We start from the raw sequence: 25,819 nt of genomic DNA, 5'->3' as shown, positions 1-25,819 counted from the left end.
CCTGCTTGAGTTCCAGTCCTGCATCCTTTGGTGATCAACAGCAGTTTGGAAATGTAAGCCAAATAAACCCTTTCCTCCCCAACTTGCTTCTTGGTCATGATGTTTGTGCAGGAATAGAAACCCTGACTAAGAAAGGGATATTCTAGGAAACCTGGGCTAGGGAGAGGGCTAGCGAGGTATTAAGGGAGCTTGCTGCTGCAGAACCAACCGGCAAAACCTCTTTCTCCTGTTTCACAAATTCTGCCCAATTCACCTAGCTAACTCTTCATCCTTCAAAACCTTTTGCCACTGACAAATTCTTGTGCTAAGACCACTTGCTGCAGTTTCAGAGGATCTGGATTTGGTTCCCAGGACCCACATCAGGTGGCTCATAACTGCCTGCAACTCAAGTTCCAGGTTGTCTGATGTCCTTTGATCTCCATGGGCACACATATACACTCAGTGTCTATAACCTTGCAGACTTAAACATATACACATAAATAACATTTTTTTTAAAAAAAGTACTCTTTTATAAAAGAATACTAGCCACATCGGTGGGCTCTAGGTTTAATTTTGGCAACTCTGCCTCAGTGAAAGGAGGAAGAATGATCAAGAATGATTCCCAACATCAGTCCTGGAGTTCAACACATAAATACATGTGCCCCCATATGTGCCAACACACAAGCAAACATGCATACATGCACACATCCACACCATAATATACCATACATACATACATACATATGTAAAAGAAAAACAAAAGAAATAATTCATCCGTAGATGGGCAGGATACGTGTGACATTAGGGGTGATAACCACAGGAAATCCATGGTGCTCTTGTTCTGTCTCGTGGTCAGCAATGTTTACAGGGCTCAGTTCTCTTTCTGAGGACTTGCTTAGCTTATAGAGCTGAATGTTTATAAATTGTGCATAGTAGTGTGTGTGTGTGTGTGTTGCTGGGGATGGAACTCGGGTCCTTGCACATGCTAGGCAAGGGTTCCACCTCCGATCTAGGTTCAGGTAGATTTATAGATTTGTTTTAATTTAGAACTTTACACTTGTGAAAACCACAACCTGAAGGCACTGTAGACGAAGCTCAGAGGAAGGGCGCTTGTCTAACTGTGCAGAGCTGTGGGCTTGATCCTCCATGGCAAGCGGGGGTAGGGGAGTGAGAGGTGGGGGGTGGGGAGGGAGGGAAGGTCACTGTTGTGAAGCACAATCATCCCAGTGGCACTTGGCAGACAGAAAAATGGTAAATTAGAGCCCACCCAGAGCTACACAGTAAGATCAAAGCTACCTTGGGCTACATAGCAAGACCTGGGTGGGGACGGGAGAGAGGGGACACTCAGCCCATCTACTTTTTAAAGAACTATTTATTTATTTACTCATTATTTGTGTGTGTGTGTGTTTGCATGAGTTTATGTGTACCAAGTATGCTGCAGCCTTCAGAGGCTTGAAAAGATAATTCCTCCATGTGGGTGATGGGAATCGAACCCTGTTCCTCTGCCAGAGCAGTAAGCGCTCTTAACTGCTGAGCCATGCCAGCCCTGTTTTATCTGTTTAAGTATCCAGGAGCAGACTGACCTGTTCTTTCAGGACTGAGCCATCTGAACCACATTCTGAACACCCCCCCCCCCAATTCTAATACTACTCCTGTTTCTCCCAGGAACCCTGACATACCACCATGCCCCCAAACAGCCCTTTAGAGAGCACAACCTCAGAATAGTTGAGAAATTAAACACTCTGTTTTTATGTTTTGAAAAGTTAGGGGGAGATGTGAGAATGTAATAATAAACCGGAGGGCTTTCTTCTTTGACTCTCCATGGGGCCTGAATACGAAATGATATTCTCACCTCCTATTTTCCATTGGTCCACAGCAATTAGAGACTTTCATGCGCCTACAGTGAATGCTTTGTTGACCTGGTGTTCTTACCATGCAAAGTGTCCCGAGACGCTAGTGGCGCCTTGTCCAGCCCAGACACTGAAGGGGACCCAGAGCACCACTGCTGCATGTATTTTCCTGAGGAGTTTAAAGTATGGTAGAACGAACTGTCTCCCGGTAATTTATTTGTAATTTGATTCAATCTGGGAAAACCAGCCAAGAAAAATCCATGCAGATAGCCAGCGCCATGAAGAGCCAAGTAAACAGGCCAGTCTCGAGTAACTGAGTCGACTTCTTGTGCATGTTTGTTTGAGACGAGGACTAACTACAAAGCCCAGGCTGGCCTTGAACCTACCACCCTGCCTCAGCTTTCTGAGTGCTACAACCACAGTCGAGTGCCACCACATTTTTTACTATTTTACTCTCTCTCTCTCTCTCTCTCTCTCTCTCTCTCTCTCTCTCTCTCTCTCTCTCTCTCTCTCTCTCTCTCTCTCTCTCTCTCTCTCTCTCTAAATTGCATAAAGACCAAAAGTTCCTAAAACAAAGCAGGCAGAACACAGGAGACCTCTAACTATGGCCACCATGTTAAATGCCAACTCTGTCCTGATTTCTGATTTTACTGTTTGCACTGACATGTAAGGATGGCTGGGTCTTTAAAAAAGACAAGTATTAAACAAATATCCTGTTACTTCTACTTCACTTCCGTTCTCTTAGAATGACCATCTAATTTATTCTCATAAACCCAGGCACTTTTAAAGATCAAAGAGATACTAAAAATAATTAACAGTACTGGCTGCCAGGCAGCAGGGGCAACCTCGGACTCACTCAGGCAAATCAGATCTCTGGTCATCCTGTCTTATGATAAGGCAGAAAAGCAGAGTGGCTTTGCCCGAAGCCTTTCAGTGGCCCCGACAACCCCACCCTTCCAGTTTACTTCTCAGCTGTCTGGAGCAAATCCAAGCAGCTCTGACCTGGGTGGGTAGGGCTTGCCACCGAGCTGCTCTCTTTACAGAGGGTTTGAACGCTGGCACGCTTGCTTGCACACTTTTCCTCGTTCCACAGGTCTCGCCTGGCTGATGTGCATCCATCCCTTCCTGGGTACTTAAGGGCCGTGGAAAATGTGAGAGCTTGCATGGTGGCACGTGCTTGCCATCCCAGGGCTCAGTGGGTGGAGGCAGGAAGATCCTCACGGGAGCCGGAGCTCAGTGGTTAAGGCTGTTCTCTGTCCTTCCGGGGGCTCAGCAACCCTCACCTAATAGTTTACACCTGAGTGTAACTGGAGCCCCAGGGCATCTGTCACCCTTTTCTGCCTTCTTTGGGCTCTCAAACATGTGTGGCATATAGTCCTCCAATGCAGACATATACTTTATAAGGACAAATAAAATAAATCTTTCCAAAAAAAATTTTTTTTTTCCAGTGAGAGACCAGATCTTGGGTTCAAACTCCATCTTGGAGGACCTGACCTAAGGCTGAACTTGAGTTAACTAACAGACTGGTACCTAGCACCTAGAACCAGTTTCCAGGTTACCCCCCATCAAATCTGCACCTCCAGGTTACAAGCCTGCCCCTGACATTTCACTTCCTAACAACCACCAACAGAACAACCAGAGTTAAGTTGTTCTTAATCATGTTAATCTTGTTAAAGGCCATAATGCCCCCCCCAATCAAATGTGTACCAGGCTAGACACTCCCTTCTTGCCTCTATAAATACCTGCTTAAAATTGAATTCAGGGCTGCTCCCTCCCATTCTGCTGTGTCAACCCAAGCTCTGTGGCCCCAGCTCAAGATTGTAAGTAAAGACCCTGATGTGATTACATCCAAGTCAGCTCCTGATTGGTCTCAAATGCTCCCTGGCACGACACCAGACAGTTTCTTTGTGCAGCTCTGGCAATCCTGGAACTCATTCTGTAGACCGGACTGACCTCAGAACTCGCAGACATCTGCCTGCCTCTGTCCCTCCAGTGCTGGAACTAAATGTGTGGGTTACCACCTCCCTGCTCAGAAATGTTTTTACGGGCCAGCCTGAACAACGTAGCAAGGTCCTATCTCAAAACAAACAAAACACACACACACTTTTGGCCTTGAGGTATCAATGGGAGAGTTTGCCGAGCATGGGCAAGGCCCTGAGCTCAACCCACAGCATCACTGAAATTTAAAAGTACCTTTTGACTTTATTACACATGTAAGGTCCCCATGCAGTGTTTCTTCTCCTGCGTCCATTCTGGATGATTCAAACAAGACCAAACAGAAAAGCAAATAGCTCTACTTTGCCCCACGCCAGTCCTTCCTGACCAATGGTCTACTTTTCTCAGCGCTTCTATCTCTGTTTCTCCAACAGAATCCCTGTAGGTTGGGTGTTTTACTATACTATCTTCAGGTTAGAGCACAACACTAATCAAGAGAGGGGAAACAAGATCTGCATTTCTCCTCACATCCTGTTGCCTAGTGCAACATCCAATGCACAAAATTTCCTTCATGTTGCATCTGAACAAATCCTTTTAAGGGAGGGGGCACCAATAGAATCCAGGCCGCCTGCTTACCAGTCAAGTGCCCTGTCACCGAGCTGCATCCCAGCCCCTCGGCAAATCTTTCCCAGACACAAACTCTGTCACTTTTTTCTCTTCCTTCGTTTTCATTGAAGTATAATTATTCCTTGTTTACTAGTGAGCTTTCACCACTCAGTAAAGTATGCTAGGCTCTCTGGGGTAAGGTATGTGTAGGATGTGCGTGTGTGTGTGTGTGTGTGTGTGTGTGTGTGTGTGTGTGTGTGTGTTGGTTGTGGGGAGTCTGAGTCACTTCTGCAAGTGTTCCTAGCTGAGCTCCAACGCATTGTCTCCTACACAGAGTGAGTAAATGCTCTCTCTGGGGAATTTGGAGTCACTTTTTTCTTTTTGCACTTTTGTGTATTTTTATGCATAGACATTGGACTTTGGAAACAAAATGAAGTACTGTGGGATATTTGATCACACAGTGAACCCCAAGATTGTGTTAGTTACTGGAAAAACTTGGCTTTAGTTGTGGTGTGGCTCAACCCAGGGCTCTCCACCTGAATACTGTATATAGGATTAAATAAAGTCAACCATAGGTCAAGAGGCAGAACAAGCGATCAGTTGATAGGAAGTGAACATAGGATTAATAAGAAAAAACCCATAGAGAGTAAGAGGGAGTCAGGAGGACGGATAGAGAGACACTCAGTTTGAAAGAGGTTTTTTGAGGTGGTGTGAGAGAGGGGATTTCTTGTAGGATGGCGGCTAAGCAGGAAGGTCAGCTGGGTGCTTTCTCTGCCTCTCTGAGCTAGCTGGCCTTAACCCTAGCATCTGGCTCCCAAGTCTTCATTCATAAAATCAAGTGATCGAGATTTTGCTACAAAAGCAATAAAGCATGGAAAATTATCTTCTACAGTGTTTGATTTTACATCTCTTTCTCAATTGTATTTTGTTAGTGATGTCACTGTTTAAAATGGTTGCCAAGCATAATCAAGTGCAATGCTTTCCCAGTTTTTCCTCCAGGAACCCCCTATCTGATCCTCCCCCTACTTCTATGAGGGTGCTCACCTACCCACTCACCCACTCCTGCCTCCCCAACCTGTCATTGCCCTACATTGGGGCATCGAGCCTTCACAGGACCAAGGGTCTCTCCTCCCATTGATGTCTGACAAGGTCATCCTCTGCTACATGTGTGGCTGGAGCCATGGGTCCCTCCATGTACACTCTTTGGTTGATGGTTTAGTTCCTGGAAGCTCTGCGGAGTCTGGTTGGTTGATATTGTTGTTCTTCCTATGGATTGCAAACCCCTTCAGCTCCTTCAGTCCTTTCTCTAACTCCTCCATTGGGGACCCTGTGCACAGTCTTATCCGCCTCTGTATTTGTCAGACTCTGGTAGAGCCTCTCAGGAGACAGCTATATGAGGCTCCTGTCAGCAAGGACTTCCTGGCATCCTCAATAGTGTCTGGGTTTGGTGGTTGTATATGGGATGGATCCCCAGGTGGGGCAGTCTCTAGATGGCCTTTCCTTCAGTCTCTGCTCCACACTTTGTCTCTGTATTTCCTCTCTTGAGTATTTTGTTCCCCCTTCTAAGAAGGACTGAAGCATCCACAATTTGGTCTTCCTTCTTCCTGAGCTTCAAGTAGTCTGTGCATTCACTTGCTTAGAGTCACACCAAGATATTTTATATTATTTGTGACTATTGTGTTTCCCTTCTGTTTTTCCTTTGAGTTTATTAGAATGAGGAGTTCTCTGGTAGAGTTTTTGGAGTCACTTAAGTATACTATCATATCTGCAAATAGTGATAGTTTGACTTCTTCCTTTCCAATTTGTATCCCTTTAACCTCCTTTTGTTGTCAAATTGCTCTGGCTAGGACTTCCAGTACTATATTGAACAGGTAGGGAGACAGTGGGCAGCCTTGTCTAGTCCCTGATTTTAGTGGGATTGCTTCAAGTTTCTCTCCATTTATTTTGATTCTGGCTACTGGTTTGTTGTATATTGCTTTTACTAAGTTTCGGTATGGGCCTTGAATTCCTGATCTTTCCAAGACTTTTATCATGAAGGGGTATTGAATTTTGTCAAATGCTTTCTCAGCATCTAATGAAATGATCACGGGGGTTTTTTCCTTTGGGTTTGTTTATATAGTGGATTACATTGATGGATTTCCATATATTGAACCATCCCTGCATCTTTGGGATAAAGCCTTCTTGATCATGATGGATGATCATCTTGATGTGTTCTTGGATTCTTTTTTTTTTTTTTTAAGATTTATTTATTATATATCTAAGTACACGGTAGCTGTCTTCAGACACACCAAAAGAGGGCATCAGATCTCATTATGGATGGCTGGGAGCCACCATGTGGTTGCTGGGATTTGAACTCAGGACCTTTGGAAGAACAGTCAGTGCTCTTACCTGCTGAGCCATCTCGCCAGCCCCATGTTCTTGGATTCTGTTTGTGAGAATTTTGTTGAGTATTTTTACATCAATATTCATAAGTGAAATTTGTCTGAAGTTATCTTTGTTTGGTCTTGGTGTGGTTTAGGTATGATCATAATTGTGGCCTCATAGAAGGAATTGGGTAGTGTTCCTTCTGCTTCTATTTTGTGGAATAGTTTGAAGAGTATTGGTATGAGGTCTTCTTTGGAGGTCTAATAGAATTCTGCACTAAACCCATCTGGTCCTGGGCTTTTTTTTTTTTTTTTTTTTTTTTTGGCTGGGAGACTTTTAATGACTGCTTCTATTTAGGGGTTATAGAACTGTTTATATGGTTTATCTGATCCTGATTTAACTTTGGTATCTGGCATTTCTCTAGAAAATTGTCCATTTCATCCAGATTTTCCAGTTTTGTTGAATGTAGGCTTTTGTAGTAGAATGTGATGATTTTTAAAAAAAATTTCCTCAGTTTCTGTTGTTATGTCTCCCTTTTCATTTCTGATTTTGTTAATTTGGGTACTGGCTCTGTGCCCTCTGGCTAGTCTGACTAAGGGTTTATCTAGCTTGTTGATTTTCTCAAAGAACCAGCTCCTGGTTTTGTTGGTTCTTTGTATAGTTCTTTTTGTTTCTACTTGGTTGATTTCAGCCCTGATTTTGATTATTTTCTGCTGTCTACTCCTCTTGGGTGTATTTGCTTCATTTGTTCTAGAGCTTTCGGGTGTGCTGTTAAGCTACTAGTATAAGCTCTTTCAAGTTTCTCAGAGCTATGAGTTTTCCTCTTAGCACTGCTTTCATTGGGTCCCATAAATTTGGGTATGTTATGCCTTCATTTTCATTAAATTCTAAAAAGTCTTTAATTCCTTTCTTTATTTCTTCCTTGACCATTGAGAAGAGTGAGTGTTGTTCAGCTTCCATGTGTATATGGGCTTTCCGTTGTTTTTGTTGCTATTAAAGACCAGCCTTAGTCCATGTTAATCTGATAGGATGTATGGGATTATTTCAATCTTCGTGTATCTGTTGAGGCCTGTTTTGTGACCAATTATGTGGTCAGTTTTGGAGAAGGTACCATGAGGTGTTGAGAAGAAGGTATATTATTTTGTTTTAGGATGAAATGTTCTATAGATATCTGTTAAATCCATTTGGTTCATAACTTCTGTTAGTTTCAATGTGTCTCTGTTTAGGTTCTGTTTCCATGATCTGCTCATTGATGACAGAGGGGTGTTGACGTCTCCCACTATTGTTGTGTGAGGTGCAATGTGTACTTTGAGCTTTAGTAAAGTTTCTTTTATGAATGTGGGTGCCCTGGCATTTGGAGCATAGATGTTCAGAATTGAGAGTTAATCTTGGTAGATTTTTCCTTTGATGAGTATGAGCTGTTTTTTGGGACCATTTGCTTGGAAAATTGTTTTCCAGCCTTTTACTCTGAGGTAGTGTCTGTCTTTGTCACTGAAGTGTGTTTCCTGTATGCAGCAAAATCCTGGGTCCTGTTTAGGTACCCAGTCTGTTAATCTATGTCTTTTTATTTTTTTATTTGGAAATTGAGTCCATTGATGTTAAGAGATATTAAAGAATACTGGTTGTTGCTTCCTATTGTTTTTTTTAATGTTATTTTTATATTTATATGTAATTTTAAATCTGAATTGTGCTTTTTCAGTGTATTGGGATATCCAGGACTTGCTGTGGTGGGAGAACTGGCTTCTGAGGATGCCATGTAGCCTTAGTTTCTGATGCTCAGGTTCTTGTGCTTGCCTTTTACCATCTGATTTTCTCTGGTGTTAGTTGGTCTTGCTGTCTCTGACTGGAGCTTGTTCCTCCCATGGGCCTGTGAGCCTGTGATCTCAGGTGTGTCAGTCCTCCTGGGGAGACCAGCTCTCTCCTGGGCAGGATTTAGGTGTAGATGACTGTGGGAATCATAACTCTGGGGCACAGATGGAGACCGGAAGGATCCTGTCCCCAGCTGCTCCACTATTCCTGTGCCCCATGGGCTCCTGGCAGGTCCCTCTTTGGACAGTTATTGGAGTGAAAGTGATTATCTCGAGCTGGGCGTGGTGGCACATGCCTTTAATCCCAGCACTTGGGAGGCAGAGGCAGGCATGTTTCTGAGTTTGAGGCCAGCCTGGTCTATGGAGTGAGTTCCAGGACAGCCAGGGCTACACAGAGAAACCCTGTCTCAAAAAAAAAAAAAAAAAAAAAGTGATTATCTCACCTCTTGGCTTAGGAGTGAGTTCACTCCTGGGAGATCAGAGTTGGACACCTGATATTTCTGCTTCCACAAGCATCTGCATGTGTGTGCACACACACTAAACACATGTGCACACACACTGAACACACCTACACACAATGAACACACCTGTATACACATGCACACACACTGAACACACATGCATATATGTAAACACATGTGCACACACATGTACATGCTGGACATACAAATAATACATGCATACATACATACATAATACTTACATGCATGTGTACATACATGCATGCATACATATATAGAAATTTGTGTTTGTAGGGGTAGTTTTTTTTTGAGACAGGGCCTTACTATATAATCCTGGTTGGCCTCAAGCTTAGATATGTGTATGTGTGTATATGTGTGTCATTGTGTGTGCAGTATATGTGTGTGTGTATGTTTGTGTATGTGTGTATTGTGTGTGCAGTACATGTGTATGTGTGTATGTGTGTGTTTGTATATGTGTATATTGTATGTGCAGTATATGTGTATGTGTATGTGTTTGTGTATGTGTATATATGTGTGTATGTGTTTATGTGTGTATATTTATATATGTGTATGTATGTGTATATATATGTGTGTATTGTGTGTACAGTATATGTGTATGTGAGTATGTGTGTGTTTGTGTATGTGTGTATATGTGTGTATGTGTGTGTGTGTGTTACTGGTCCCCTCTTAGGTGAGAATGGAAAAGCATAGGCCTGCCATGTCTTACTCCTGCCCTAGAACTCATGTTCGACTGGTTGCTGGTAGAAAATGACTGTTTCCTCTTTGGGTGGGACTGGACTACCCATCCCTTCTTTCACAGACTTTTCATGCTTCATGACAGAGATTCCAGATAGTTCCAGAACTTTCTGCTGGACCAACAGCTGTTAGCCCCTGTGGTATCTGGGGATTTGGGTGCGGAGGGCTGTGGGACAGCCTTAGCTCCTGGGCACAGATGGAGACTGGAAGGCACTGTCTAATATTCTCAAGCACTAGAAGACTTTGCTGTGTGTTGTGGAGCAAATAGGTTCATACAGCCAGGAAGTGAAATGTTGTTTGTTGTGAGCTCAGCATCAGTGAAGCAATGTGTATCGCCTTGATATTCTTGTTGCTATGATAAAGTACTCTGTCAAAAGCAACATTGCCAGAGGGGTAGAGTCCTTCATGGTGAGGAAAACAGGGCAGGACCAGTGAGCTGGAATGTCTCATGGCACAACCAGATCCAGGAAGCAGAAATGAAAAGAAATAGAGGGGCTGGAGAGATGGCTCAGAGATTAAGAGCACTGACTGCTCTTCCAGAGGTTCTGAGTTCAATTCCCAGTGACCATCTGTAGTGGGATCCAATGCCTTCTTCTGGTGTGTCCGAAGAGAGCGACAGTGTACTCACAAACATATATAAATAAATAAACCTTTAAAGAAAGGAAGGAAGTGGAGTTGGCTGTAGTGACCCACTCCTGTCAAGCCTTCACCTCCTTTTCCAAACAGTGCTGCCAGCTAAAGACAAAGTGGTTAAACGCCTGAGCCTATAAAGGAAACTTCGGATTTGGATCACAGCATACATATTTTGTTCTTAGTAAGAAACGGACACAAAGTAATATATGTATGTATGTAAAGGTGATGGTTGATTGATTGACAAAACATTGTGCCTGGAAAATTATAGGAACCTAAGCCTATGTACGTGTCTTCTGGTCACAAGTGTTCAGTGTCTTCTGGTCACAAGTGTTCAGTATTTGCCAATTCTGGGTAAGTGGCAACTTCTTTGGTAAGTTCACTGTTTAGCATCACATAGTCTGGAATACTAGAGAGAGATAATTTGCATGTGAATATGGCATACTATTCTGAGCAGTGACAAGATGCTGCTGAAGTTTAATGGTTTATACTGTAGTCATTAAACAGAGTATGTATGCTTAACTACTTAGAACATTTTTGGTTATTCTAGAACAGTCAAGGCCATTCTACATCATGATGACTACAGCATACTCTGATGCTGCGCATGTGTATGTTACTACCCAAGCTCTCAGAAACAACTCAAAAGACTATTTTTTTTATCACTTATTTCTTAGGTAGAAATAAGTGATAAAAAATAAAAAAGTGATAAAAAAAACCTCTTAGATAGAAAAGGCGTGTTTAAAACCACAATTCACTGAGAGGGTTGGCACATGTGCAGGGCCAGAACCCAGGAGGCAGAAGCAGGACTACGGAGAGACTGAAGCCTGCGTGGGCTGCATCACCGCATCTCAAACACCCAACCACCCAACTGAAGGAAAGCAGCAATGTGTTCAGAGTTTAATTATGAAGAGTTATCAATCCTCCTAAATAGCTCATTAAATCACTCAGAAAATAAATTTCTTTGACTATCTCCATAAGCTTGGGGAGCAATGGGGGGAAAGTCAAGAGTCCAGTTCTCTGTCTCAGTTTTTGTGTCTCTGTCTCTCTCTCTGCCTCCCTCTGTGTTCATGTGTGTGCACATGTATGTGTGGTGGTCAGAGGTTAATAGCACATGTCTTTTCTCAATCATTCTCCATCTTATTTATGTATTTATATAATTATGTATTATGTATTTATTTATTTACTTGGTGCAGGGTCTTATTATAACCCCATGTACTCACTATGTAGACCAGGCTGGACTTGAACTCACAGATTTGCCAGCCTCTGCCTCCCAAGTGCTGGGTTTAAAGACATGCGCCACCATACCCAGTAGTCTATTTTTTGAGACCGGTTCTCTCAGTGGATCTGAAGCTTAGCTACACTGGCTGGCTAGTAAGCCCCAAGGACTCCCCATTTCTGCTTCTCTGGTGCTGGGATTATAGGAATGCGCTGCTGTGCCCTGATTTCTGTGTGGGGACCAGGGATCAGAACTCAGGTCCTTTTGCGTGCACGGTAGGTACATTACAGAGTGGACTAGCTCTCCAACCCCAGCATCCTGGACATTTGAAAAGTGTGTGTGTGTGTGTGTGTGTGTGTGTGTGTTGTGTACTCTACATAGCTCTCGTTTGCAAAGATGGTTGGCATCAACATTGGTTAACACAAAAGAATGTTAAAGTCCTCAGAGCTTGTGACAAATGATGTGGGGACCCTATACTTGCTGTTCACTCTGCCGTGGGTTTACATATAGTCATGAAGTCCCCCAAATACAGACAAGGAAAACTGAATACAGACATGCTCGTTTTTCTGCGGTCACTCTGCAAAGCAGGAGGGGATAAACCAGATGCTAACTTTATTGTATGAACGCCAAATGCTTTTTCCTTTTCTCTACGTCCGGTGGTTTGAATTCCCCAGGTGTCAGCATAAACTACACGAGGGCTCACACCCCTGATACATCTTTTAAAGTTTCTTCTTTGCTCTGTAGTCTTCAAGGTCTGATCTTCCTATCGTTAGGTAAGCAGAGCAAAGAAACAGAAAGGACACCTTAAAGGAGACCAAAAAATATGGGCAAAACCCACTGCATTCCAGAAAGTAAAGGATCAGATCTAGGAGCACCAGGAGCTTAACCACATCCTATATGTAAATTAACTCATTGTATTAAGTGACTGATGAGATGTGAATGATGAGATGGGAGATGTACCAGCCTGTTTCGACTTCAGTGATCTTCTCCCGCTTCCCTCTCTCAGGAACTGAGTGTCTGGGTTTACTGGGGAGGTCTGGCAGACTCTCTGCTCCCGTAAAAGTGCTTTCGAACACCACCTGATGAGTGCCTTATTTCACTTTATTTTTAAAAAAAAATTAAAAAAAAAGTTTTATTTAACAGTTTTAGGTCATCCCATGGGCTAGGTGGTGGTTATCTAAGACCCAGCAGCAAGGCTGGCCCAATGTCCAAGCCTGTCTTTCTAACTCCGATAGAGTGAGCCCATCACCCTCTCCACTGGGGTCTTTGACATTTCAGATGATAGAGTGACTAATGTCATCGTAAATTCCACACACACCTGCATGTACTCTCCCTGGGACCTGGTCCTGCCCGGCACTTCGGTTACCCTACCCTGATTGATAGGCTCCATGCCTTGTGTCCATGATGGCAGCGATCCAGCAAAGAGGCTCATTTTATTATTTAAATATATATATTTTATGCCTGGCATTGGTGGCACACACCTTTAATCCCAGCACGTGGGGGAGGCAGAGGCAGGTAGATCTCAGTGAGTTTGAGGCCAGCAGCCTGGTCTACAGAGTGAGTTCCAGGACAGCCAGGGCTACACAGAGAAACCCTGTTTTGGAATGTGTGTGTGTGTGTGTGTGTGTGTGTGTGTGTGTGTATACACACATATATACACAAACTGTGTGATATATTTATATATAAATTATTTAAGAACTCCATAGAATATATTTTGATCATATCCCCATGTCCATCCTCCCTTTCCCTATCTCCCAACTTCACACCCTCTTTTTAAAAAATAAATCACCAAGTCCAGCTTGTGCCACTCATATATTCTTGGATATGGAGTCATCATCCCTTGGAGGCCCTACAAGGGGCCAAACTTAAAGAAAACTGGCCCTCCTTCTCCCAGAAGCCATTAGCAGTCAATATCTCCTCAGCCAGGAGTGGGGTTCATGTACTTCTTCCCATTCCATGCTGGCTGCAACGCTGGTCTGACACTGTGCAGGTGACCACAGCTTCTGTGAGGTCATGAGGGCAGTGGTCCTGTCACATCCAGAGGACACTGTTTGCCGGGCAGTGGTGGTGCACACCTTTAATCCCAGCACTTGGGAGGCAGAGGCAGGCGGATTTCTGAGTTTGAGGCCAGCCTGGTCTACAGAGTGAGTTCCAAGACAGCCAGGGCTACACAGAGAAACCCTGTCTCGAAAAAAACAAAAAACAAAACAAAAACAGAAAAACAAAAAACAAAAAAACAAAACAGAGGACACTGGCTTATTCTGTATTTCTCTGACCTCTGGCTCTCTTTCTGTCCCTTCTTCTGAGATAGGTGGCAAGCACCTTGTGTTATAACCAATAAGTAAATGAAAAAATAATTTTTAAAAGGTGAAGTACTAGGGGTAGAACACAGGGCCTTGTGCCTGTCATGGAAGTATTCTAGCAGTGAGACTCCCAGGCAAAAATGGGTTTTGCAAAACTGTTTCATCTTGGAATATTAGGGTTGGGTGTGCGACTTGTGGGGTGCTGCTTTACATGCCTAAAGTTCAACCCATACAAAAGAAAATTCATCAGAGATTTTTTTTTGCTTTGGGTTAACTGATCACACCAATCAAAGGTGCAAGTTATTATGGGAGTACTTTCATTTTAAACTCAAGAGAAGTTCCACCATACTGTTAGCATAGACTAGGTTTCGCGAACTCTGAGGGTCATCAGCAGCAAGTACCAGAGTCCAGACTTGCAATATTTTGCCCACTATATTTATGCTATTGCTACGGCTGGAACCAGACGACGTGCTCAATTGCTTTGGGTCTTAATGTGCTTAAACATTCTCTCTGTACAAAGCTCTGTTTCTTGTGGAAAGTCCTTTTAGCTCCTGAGTTTGTGGCAACCCCCTGTCCAACTGAAACAGAAAAGGAGCTGTCCCTTCGAAACCCATTGAGTGCTAAGGATTCTTCTATCTTCTTGGAGAAGCCCTAAGCCAAATAGACCGCACCTCTGTTTGGAGAACCCTTCTGCGCACAGGAATTACCTGGAAGCTCTATAAAGTTGGAGCTTTCTCATGGAAACCAGTTGTTCTGCACAACACCTTAGCATGTGACAGTTTCCCAGAACAGCCAAATGCAGCACCACAAACCGGTAATTCTGGTGTTAGAGGCTGAGGCCATGAGTTTAAAGACAACTGGGGCTTCATAGTCAGACTCAATCTCAAAAACCCAACCAAACAAAAAGACTTGCACATAATTGGTTCTCAGAATAAAATGTATTTAGTGAGAAGCATCATTTTTTTGCTGATTAAATATAGTTGTCTCTTGGAATCTTAGGATTGCTTCCACCACCCTTGGGGTTGCTAAAACCTTTGAGTCTACAAGACCCTTACATAAATTGGCATAGCATTTGCATCTAACCTGAGTACAAGTTCCCAAGAGCCTCAACCAGCTTCAGATTACTTATGATCTACTACGTTATCTACTTATATAAATCTACTTATGATTTACAATGGAAATACCACTTAGAATACAGTGTTGCTATGTTGTGTTGTTTAGGGACCAAGTACAATAGCCCAATTTTGCCTTTCCAAGTATTTTTACAGTATGATTGTTTGCATCTGTGAATGCGTAGCCCACAGGGACAAAGGCTGAATGGTCAGTCCGTCATCTCCAAGCAGGGTCGACTCTCTAAGTCTGGAATGGCTTCCGGCTCTGTTTTGTTTTCTGTGTTGGGAATTGGACATCTAGCCTTACACGTGCTAGGCAACATTGTACCACCGAGGTGTATACACAGCACTTCCTGGAATGATTTTTTTATTCAATAGAAAAAGCAGCTTGTGCCACTAGGTCACCTCACTTCCAAGTTTGAGGATCGCCTACATTCAAAGCAGTTGGCACAGATTATTGAATCCCTTAAGGCTAGCACTTGGGAGACAGAGGCAGGCAGATCTTTGTGAGTTGGAGGCCAGTCTGGCTTACGTAGTAAGTTCTAGGCCAGGGCTACATAGTGAGAACCCATCTTAAAAAACAAACAAACAACAACAACAACAACAACAACAACAACAAAATAATAAAAGGAAAATTGGGCCTGGAGAGATGGCCAATGGTTAAGTGTATATACTGAAGGCCCTAGTTTAATTTCCCAACATTCACATCAGCCTGCTTACAATTTCCTGTAACTCTATCTCCAAGGGATTCAACACTTCTGGCCTCTGCAGGCACCAGCACTTTTATATACAGGCATGTGCGTGCGCGCATGTGTACACACACGTACACACCTGGGCACTCACACATGCACACATGCACACCCCCCTTATACACATGCACACACTCACTGCACACAGACATGTGTGTACACGCATGTGTACACACATGTACACACCTGGGCACTCACACATGCACACATGCACACCCCCCATATACACATGCACACACTCACTGCACACAGACATGTGTGTACACACACGTGCACACACACGAGCAAGCACACATGCACATACCCATATACACATGCACACGTACATGCACACACTTCACACACAGGTGTGCAATACACACGTGTACACACTGGCATGCACGCGCACACATGCGCAAACGCGCACACACATACCCATATGAACACACACATGCTGCTGGTTGGGTTTTTTTTTTTTTTTTTTTTTTTTTTTTTGGTTTTTCGAGACAGGGTTTCTCTGTATAGCCCTGGCTGTCCTGGAACTCGGTTGTTGATGGACATAACTTGTGGGATGCCCCCACTCAGTCTCCATTTCTAGACTATATCTTCCCCAGGACACTCAATGGACAAAATGGAGGTTAGAGCCCGGTGACAGAGAAGACAAAGAGAAAGGCATAGATCGGGTTACACAGGACAGTCTTTTATCTTTGTTATTTCTCCCCCGTGGCTCTTTTGAAGGCAGGATGACTTCAGTCCACTATTTGTATAATCTTCCACTTGGAAAGTTCATGAACAGACTATGTCCTTACATGGTACAATTTTCTACTTTGGGAATTTTCTTTCTTCAATTTGCAAATCAAAAGGACCCAATAAAACCATCAAAGCAAAGCATACGAGAAAATAAAACAACCAGTGGCTTCATTTAGTTTTATCAAAACATAGCCAGGCTTCCCTGTCCCTCCAGCCCACAGCCAACAGTGTCATGTTGGTTCACAGGTACAGCAGTGAGCCTACGCATGCCAACTAGGGGATGGAGGAGCAGCGACCAATTTCAGAGGAATAGCTCTCTCTATACCCTCTAGAATACCCCTCCTTGCTGGGGCAGTGTGTAGCCTAGGCTAGCCTCTAAGGCGAGTCTCCTGCCTCAGCTTCCCAAGTAGAACACCACACCTTCTGTGGCTGATTTTATCTGTGGAGTTTGGTCAAGCTATAGAGAAACCGGCAAAGACCTCTGTAACTTTTGAATAGGCAGAAAACATGACCAACAGGGGGAGCAAGAGAGGTAGGGAGGGAGGGAAGGATAGAGGAATGAAGGGATGGAGGGATGGAGGGAGCCAGGAAGGCGCCCGCAGTGTCTGAACCATTTAAATGCAAAGACAAAAAAAAAAAAACAACAAAAAAAAACCCAAACCCTATTATAATAAATGGTCTTTTAAAAATGTTTGCCCGCACATACATACTGTGTGCTAGTGTGCAGGCCAGAGATTAATGTCTTGTATCCTCTGGTCAATGGCTCCCTCTGGCACTCCCCGCCCCCCCCACCTCCCCCACCCCTGGAGGTAGGGTCTGTCAGTGAGCCTGCAGCCTCAGGAATTCTCCACTTCCTTAGTACTGGATTACAGGTTTGTGAAACCCTAACTTTTTATGTGGGTGCCTGAGGATCTGAACTCATGTCTTCATGTTTGCACAGCAATTTACCGACCGAAACATCTGCCTTTAATACTGATGGAAAGAGAACCATCCGAGCAGGACATCTCCTCCCAAACACTAGAGTAGCAAATGACAGTTTGCAGCTGCGGGGAGGCAAGCTGCAGCGCCAATGTCCAGCAGCAGCCCGCGCATTTGGAAAGTTCAAGGCGCGGACTGGCTGCGCCTGGGAGAGCTCCTCAACTTTCGCCCAAGACCTTAAAGATTGATGGGTAGACGGCGGCGGTGGGGCCTCAGAGGAAGAACTCGAAGCTGAGTCCCCCTGAGTAGGCCCCCCGGGGGAATAACTGATGGAGTGGTCCTGGGCTTTTGGCCGGAGAGAGGCCCGGGGGATCGAGGTGGCGACCGCCCGACGCTCTCTGCACTTCCGGAGGGGCTGGGGGGCGCGCTGTTTGGAAGGTGAGAGGCGGAGCTGCTGGCGTTTGGGAAGAGACCAAAGGAATGTGTAATTGAAAAGTCTGTAACCGAGACCCCGGTTCCTAACCCTTTGGCTCTTTCCCCCGAACCCCCTGCCGAGAGGCGATGGGCCGAGAGATGGTGAAGGGAAGAGTCACGTTTCGGAGAGGGAAGTGAATTAAAGAGGGCGGCACCGGGGGGACCTGTGCGTCATTGAGGGACCGCGGAGCGGCCAGTGCGGAGGCGTGGGGACGAAGAGCCAGAGGGGCCGCCGAGCGCCCGAGCCCGCTGCCGGTTCCCGCGGCCCCGCCGCCTGCAGCCTTGTGGGGCTCAAGATGTGTCAGGAGACCCCGCCCCGACCCCGAGCACCCAGTCGCTGGACGCCGGCCCTGCTGGCCCTGCTGGCCCTGGGCGGCGCGGGACTGTGCCACGCGAGCTCGCAGCCTGGGTACCACGCGAGGCCCAGTGCCAGAAACAAGTAAGAGTGTGTCCCCTTATGCTCGCCCCCCAGCCCTAGAGTCCCAGATCCTCGGCGGTCACTCCCGAATCCTCCTGCGGGCTCCACAGCTGCCCCGGCCATGGCGACGGGCGGTAGCAGAGCTTTTGGGGCGTCGCCACCCCTGGGTGACCATGTGCTCCCCACCAGGCGCCCCAAGCATCCTGAAGCGAACCCGGGCAATGGGGACTGTTCGGCAGAACTACGGGATCTGCCACCGAGCCCGAACAAGAACATGTCCCATAATCCGCGGGTTTGGGGCTCTTTGGTGTTCCAAAGACACGAGAGGCACTCTGGGGGGGTGGCAGCTTTGGCAAGATCCTGCCTTCAGCACTGGTGACCGCCAACTTGTTGGGTCAACTCGTCTCCCTCTTCTCCCCATTGTTCTCCAAGTTTACCCAGCCCTTTTCTCTCTACCCCAGGAACTGGTGCGCCTACGTCGTGAATAAGAACATGAGCTGTACGGTGCAGGAGGGAAGTGAGAGTTTTATTCAGGCTCAGTACAACTGTCCCTGGAACCAGATGCCCTGTCCATCCGCCCTGGTGTAAGTCGGGGAGCACGAGGGCCGAATGGGTGGGTGAGGTGGAGCCCTGGACTTCAGTCCTTGTGGAAATCTCTTCCAGACCCTCTACGAAGTCTGAGATCTGCACAGCTCGCAGCCACTCAGGGCTATTTAAGAGTGTGCTGTTCTGTGTGAACCTTGAAGATGCGCAAAATTTGGGAGTCTGTGATTTCCTAGGCCACAGGAGAGGATGAACAAAGGCCCCACCCCCAACTCTCTCTCTCCCTCTTTCAATTTTATTACTAACATAAGGCAGCTGAACCTAATTAGATCCATATTGTATGTTCTGGGTCGCATAGAGATTCTAAAATGTTTTAAATGAAGGATTAGCCGAGAGGTTGGACCAGTTGGAGTTCTGAAGTAGGTGAGTTTTGTCCCAGCTATCTTCTTCAGCGTTATGATTTGCTAAACTCCTCAGGTTGCTTTAGAACGTTCCTTTTCTTCTCAAGTTAGATTTGTGGATTCACGAGGCAGGATGAAATAGCCCTTGAAGATGAGCAGAATAGTTAAACATCTTTTTGCTCATAAAGATTCCAGCGTCTTAAAAAAAAATGGGGAACGGGGTGGGGGAGTGATTTGTTAGTGCAGGTTCTGCGAACACATTGTACTCACCCAATGGTGATCAGGGAGGTCTTTGAGTTTTTGTGGAAGCCGAATCTTAGGAGACCGCTGGTGTGGATAAAAGGCTGTTGGGGACACGTGATGGTGGGGATTGTTTCCACTAAGAATAAGTTGTTTGTCTTCGAGCACATTGTCAGTGCCGTACAGAATGGTCAGTGGTGGGCAGTTCTGTCTCTGGCCAGGGTCAGGACAGGCTGAGCTTGTATCTCCAGCAAGCTGCTTCAGGGGGAAGGGAGCAGAGGAGGCTGTAGACAGTAGGTCACCGGGTCCCACCCAGGCTGTGTTTAGGAACCACAAACAGGTAGAGAGTTCCTGGGAGGCAATAAGAAAGTATACAAACTTGAAGAAACACAGGGAAGCCCTTTACTTTTTTTTTTTTTTTTTTTTTTTTTTTTTTTTTTTTAACATAGAGGGGAAACAGCTGATACATGTTCCCTGGCCGGCACAGAGATTCAGAACTGTCAACCTGCCTTTAATTGGTCTGTATTTCGATTTAGACTTCACAGTCCATGGCCAGCTGCTGTCGACAGGACAGCCAAGTGAGGTTTTGACACTGTGACAGCAACACGAACTGAGTATTCGACACAATCCAGAAGGATTTGTTTGACATTAGAGTTGGATTGCCAGACAGGACAATTTCATTCACTTTACACAAGAGCTATATTTTGTATTTTTCTACAATTTTAATTCTTATGATGACACTTCAGAGATAAATTTTTCATTAAAAATAAAAATTAAGAAGGATGGGGTGGGAGGAAGAGTACTTGCTATGCAAGCTTGAGACCCTAAGACTGAATCCTTAGCACCCACGTAAACACCCTGGGGATGGTGACTCCCAGGCAATCTCAGCACTCCGACATGGTGGGCAGTGTCGGATGGCTACTTCCTGCTTGCTACTGGCTAAGCTCCAGGTTCAGAGAGAGACCTTGTCGCAAGAGGGTAAGGTAGACTTGGACATCTGACATCTCTGCTTCCACAAGCATCTTCACGTGTGTGTGTGTGCGCGCACACTGAACACACCTGCACACATGTGCACACACACTGAACACATCTATACAAAATGAACACACCTGTATACATATGCATACACACTGAACACACATGCATATGTGTAAACATGTGCACACACATGTACATACTGGATACACAAATAATACATGCACGCATACATAATACTTACATGCATGTATACATACATGCATGCATGCACATATAGAAATTTGTGCTTCTAGGGGTAGTTTTTTTTGAGACAGGGCCTTACTATGTAATCCTGGTTGGCCTCAAACTTAGATATCTGCCTGTCTCTGCTTTCTGAGGGGCTGAGATTAAAGGCACACACCAGCGTACTTGGTGACAATTGTGGGGGGTTTTGTTCTGTTTTTTTAATCTGGGCATTTGAAGCAAGGTTTGCTAAGTAGCCTGAAATTTACATATAGCCCAGGCTGGTCTTGAACTCAAGGTAATCACACTTTGACTTCTGGAATGCTGGAGCTGTAGACACGAGGCTCTAATTACACCTTGACTCGTAGAGTGCTGGAGCTATAGACACGAGGCTCTCCTTCTTGCTTTGCTTGTTGTTTAAACGATGATTTGGCGCTGGGGATGTAGCTCAGTTGGTGGCATACTCGCTTGGCATGTGTAAGCCATGGCTTATCCTCCAGGACCACATAAACCAGCCATGGTAGCACGCCCCTGTGATCGTTAGATCTGGAATTCTTTCAGTGTTGAAAGGCTCCCTCTCAGTCCTAGGCTGGCTTTGGTTATACACTTCAGGAGACATGGCATTCTTCCTATGGGATGAGTGGGCAGCTGAAGTCCCTGGCACTGAGGCACCTACAGGCTCTGTAGTAGCTATTTTTATAGCAATCCCTGAGGGTCATTAGGGGGTAGCAGAACCAACTCTGGCTCTTTCCTTTTCTTCCCCAGCCTCGGCCTCCTCCCACTCCCTCAACTTAAATACTCAAATAGTTTCCATTGTCTAAAGTGTCTACATTTGTGTGTGTGTGTGTGTGTGTGTGTATATGTTTGTGTATGTGTGTATAGGTGTGTATGTGTTTGTGCAGTGTATGTGTGTATGTGTGTATTGTGTGTGCAGTATATGTGTATGTGTGTATGTATGTGTGTGTGTTTGTGTATGTGTGTATATGTGTGTATTGTGTGTGCAGTATATGTGTATGTGTGTATTGTGTGTGCAGTATATGTGTATGTGTATGTGTATATGTGTGTATTGTGTGTGCAGTATATGTGTATGTGTGTGTTTGTGTATGTGTGTATATGTGTGTATGTGTGTGTGTATGTATGTGTGTGTGTGTTGCTGGCCCCCTCTTAGGTGGGAATGGGAAAGCATAGGCCTGCTATGTCTTACTCCTGCTCATGTTCGACTGGTTGCTGGTAGAAAATGACTGTTTCCTCTTTGAGTGGGACTACCCATCCCGTCTTTCACAGACTTTTCATGCTTCATGACAGAGATTCCAGATAGTTCCAGAACTTTCTGCTGGACCAATAGCTGTTAGCCCCTGTGGCATCTGAGGACATCCTCTCCATGGCCAGGGAGTCCAGGGAGCCCGAATGCAAGCAGTGTGCGTTTGCCTTGCCTCTCCGCCCAGGCACAGGCTCTTGGGGGCTGGGAGCTTTCTGTTCTCTCACAACATCAAGAGACTGGGGTGGCCAGCACCTCCCCCTGCCCTTACCCCTCTGGCCAGCCCTGCGTAATATAGACCTTTTCCCTCTTGTTTCCTTGCCCTTGGCACTTTAATTAAAGTATAATTGACATACTGTAACAGTCACCTTGCAAAGTGCTCCTATTCATGTGTTATGGCACGTGTCTACAGCTGTGCCACTGTAACCAAGAAGGAAACAATTCCTGTACCTGTCACCTGCCCCAACACCTGCTGACAAATGTGTTGTCTGCTCTGTCTATCCTGAGGAAGATGATTTAAGTAGATCCTTTTGACATTAGCTTCTTCCACTTAGCATGAGACTGTGTGTGTGTGTGTGTGTGTGTGATTTCTGGTGCTTTGAGATAGGCTCTCTCTCTCTATGATCCTCCTGTGGCCTTGAACTCTCAACTCTCTGGCTTCAGCATCCTAAGGGGTGGATCTGCATGTGTGCCCCACAATGCCTGGCTCAGTTATTTATTTTTGGGATGAGGTCTTACTGTGTTGCCCAGGCTGCAAACTTAATCCATTGGTTGCCTCCTCAACCTCTTGAGTATCTGGGGCTACGGGCCAAGCAGAACACCTGGCTTGTGGAGGTTCTGATTCGTCATTTGTAGTCACTGCTTCATTCCATTCGTGAGTTAGAGGTTTTTGTACTGTTTTCTGTAAGGGCTGAAGGGTAGACATTTAGGGTGATGTGGGTTAGGCATCCTGTGTTTAGGGTCACTGTTAGGGAAAACTTGTCATTGGAACTGTAGGGCTACTGGCAGGCCCTAGGAGATCTGGAACATATGTTGGAGCCTCTGTAAATGTCCAGAGTCAAGTATCTGTGAAAACTCTCTTTGCAGCTCTCTGGGCTTATGGTCTAATTCTTCCCCTCAGTTGTAGTTCGGACACTCAAACTTTGACCTTCGAGATAGTGCATAGCTTCGATGACCTTTCTATTACGGTTACAAACCTGAATCAAACCTAGTCTCCGGCCACATCTATTCTGGGGAAAGATTCTGACCGCTTGCCCAAGCACCAAGAGCCCCGAGGCTGGTTCTTGTAGCAGAGAAGGCACGGGCAAATACTAGAGGCAAGCCAGACATCTGGTGGTGCATCTGGAAGCGGAGACAGGAGGGTCAGAAGTTCAAGACCATCCATGGAAGTTTGAGGCCAGGTTGGGCTATGAGACCTCATCTCAAAAATATAAAAAACAGTCTGGAGCCATGGGCTCAAGCAGCGACAAGCTTTTGCAGGAGACTCCAGTTCAATTTCTAGCTCCTTTGTTGGGTGGCTCACAAGTGGCTAAAACTTCTGTTCCGGGGGCTCTGACACTCATTTCACCTCCAGGGACAACTTCACTCATGTGCATATATCTCCACACGGACACCCCTGCATATACATAATTTAAACACACATGCACGCAAGCGCACACACACAAACGCAAACCTAATACTACAGCTTCGTCTCTGAGATTTCTGACCTCCATGCTGCCTGCCCAGTCTGGGGGGGGGGGGGGATAAGACCTCAGTCTGTGGGGTGCGTTAGGGAGGATGGAGGCTATCAAACAGATGGCAGTTTGTCTATGGACTCTGATTCCAGACTACAGCGTGGGTCAGTGTCCCTCTGCCCAGCTCACTGGCCAGTCTGGTTCCTCCAGAACTTGTCCTTGGGGCTCTTCTGACCCTTCCCCATTCTGCCTACAAGTGCGGCCATCAGTGTTTCCCAGTAAACACAATGTTTCCCAGAAAAACTAAGGCAGAGCCTGTTCCAGCCCTGGCTATGTAGGGTGTTTCTCAGTGACTGTAGGTGAGCGCCTAGCTCACTGTCTATGCTGAGAGATCAGGTTAATTGAGGGCTGTTCTCCCAGAGGCTCCCTAGAGGCTACAGTACTTGCTTCCAAGGGTCTGACACCTCAAATTTGGAAGCAGTGTCTGCCTTTCTGTTATCCAGTAGCTTTACAGTGCCACAGAGGAGTGAGGACTTCCTTCCTGCGACCTGGCTTAGGATGCTGAGTGAGGCTTAAGAGAGCCCGGAGAGACCCAGCTGAGGACAACTCTCGCTGGTCCATAGCCCTTTCTCTTAAGGACATGATTACATTCATCTGTATTCTCTCCTGCTAGCTTCTGGCCCCTGCATTGGGTAGAAAGGAAGTCAAGATCTGAGAGAATTTCTGCCTTGGGCAGTCTCTCCTTCCATCTTTATGTATTTGGTGGGAGTAGGGGTGGTCGTGACTCTGCAGGGCCCTGAGTCAGGGTCAGAGAACAATTGCAGGACATGGTTCTCTCCTCTCTGCCTTTGTGTGGGCACTGGGGACGGAAGGCTGAGCTCAGATCATCAGGTTGTGAATGGAATCCAAGAACCCATGCATGGATGCTCATGAGTGTTGAGGGGTTCTGCCACTCTGTTCCTGGTTAAGATTATTTTGTGTGTGTGTGTGTGTGTGTGTGTGTGTGTGTGTGTGTGTGTGTGTGCGTGATCTACAAGTGTATCTGCGTACTACTCATGTGCCTAGTGCCCATAGAGTCAGAAGAAGGCATTGGATTCCCCCGGAACTCGAGTTGTGAGTTGCCAGGTGGGTGCTGGGAGCTAACCCTGGGTCCTCTGCAAGATCAACAAGTGCTAGGAGCCACTGAGCCATCTCTGGTCCTTGGTTGTGTTTGGCTGCTGTTGTTTGGTTTGTATCCTAGGCTGGCCTTATACTGGAGGTCCTCCCCTCCCTCAGGCTCCTGAGTGCTGGAGCCTGTTTCTGTTCCATCTCATCATCTGTTGTCTAAAGCCGCTGTCAGGAGGGAGGGGGAGGGAGGAGAGGAGAGGGAGAGAGAATGGGAGATGATGGGGAGATGGTGGGTTGGGGGTGTGTGGCTGCTGTGAGAATTTGTGAGAGGGCTGGCCTTGGAAGTAGGGACCTAGGCGGGACACAAGGAAGGGTCTGCTTCTGTGTGTCTGAGTCTACCCAGCCTCCTTTCTGCTTTCCCTGTATTTTTTCTTCTGTAAGGATGCTTGTCCATATTAGATATTAATGTTCTCCTCTCCCCTCCCCTCCTTTCCTCTCCTCTCTTCCCTCCTCTCCCCTCCCCTCTTCTGTCTCCTCCCCTTCCCTGCTGAGGATTGGTCCCAGGGAGTTTCAAGTGCTAGATGATCATTCTACATTGACTACATCCCCAGCCCTGTTAACTCCTTAAAAAGAAAAAAAAAAAAAAAGACAAACCCTAAGAGGGAGCTGGGTGGAGTACACTCAGTGTCTGCTGGGGAAAACGTAGCCCAGGAATCTGCAGCAGGTGTTGATTCTGGGTCACGTTCCAAGACACTTCTAATCTTCAGATTCCAAGGGGGAACAGATGGTCATACAGTTGGAAAGAAAGTTGTCTATTAAGGACCAGTCCTTGCCAGGAAAAATAAGTTTATTTTCGTTCTTTTTTCTTTTCCCCTCCCAAGTACAGGATGCGTAAGGCTAAAACAAAGCCCCAGACAGTTCCTTACACATTTGTCTCCAGGAACACAATTCCATCTCATTCAGAGGGGCATCTCCTTCCCTTTTATGGCATAGAGTTGGCGGTTCAGAGCCTTGCTCAGCACAGAGTCACCTGCAGAGGCTCCTTAGCACAGAGTCACCTGCAGAGGCTCCTTAGCACAGAGTCACCTG

General features: G+C 45.8%; 1 protein-coding gene and 1 long non-coding RNA gene across 2 annotated transcripts in view; both read left to right on the top strand.

The window, feature by feature from the left end:
• Positions 1-2,162, top strand: part of LOC110335372 — a 10,817-nt gene extending 8,655 nt beyond the window's left edge. The window contains exon 3 of the long non-coding RNA XR_002381160.1: positions 1,856-2,162. This is a non-coding gene — a long non-coding RNA (uncharacterized LOC110335372). The remainder of the gene's footprint in view (positions 1-1,855) is intronic.
• Positions 2,163-17,814: 15,652 nt separating this feature from the next.
• Emilin2 (elastin microfibril interfacer 2) overlaps positions 17,815-25,819 on the top strand; it is a 57,012-nt gene continuing 49,007 nt past the window's right edge. The window contains exons 1-2 of the mRNA XM_021217560.1: positions 17,815-18,329; positions 18,770-18,892. Coding sequence (XP_021073219.1) covers positions 18,187-18,329; positions 18,770-18,892 — 266 coding nt within the window. The 5' untranslated portion in view covers positions 17,815-18,186. The remainder of the gene's footprint in view (positions 18,330-18,769; positions 18,893-25,819) is intronic.

This window comes from Mus pahari, chromosome 18, assembly GCF_900095145.1.
Source record: "Mus pahari chromosome 18, PAHARI_EIJ_v1.1, whole genome shotgun sequence".
Classification (NCBI taxonomy): domain Eukaryota; kingdom Metazoa; phylum Chordata; class Mammalia; order Rodentia; family Muridae; genus Mus; species Mus pahari.
This window is presented reverse-complemented; position numbering and strand designations above follow the sequence as displayed.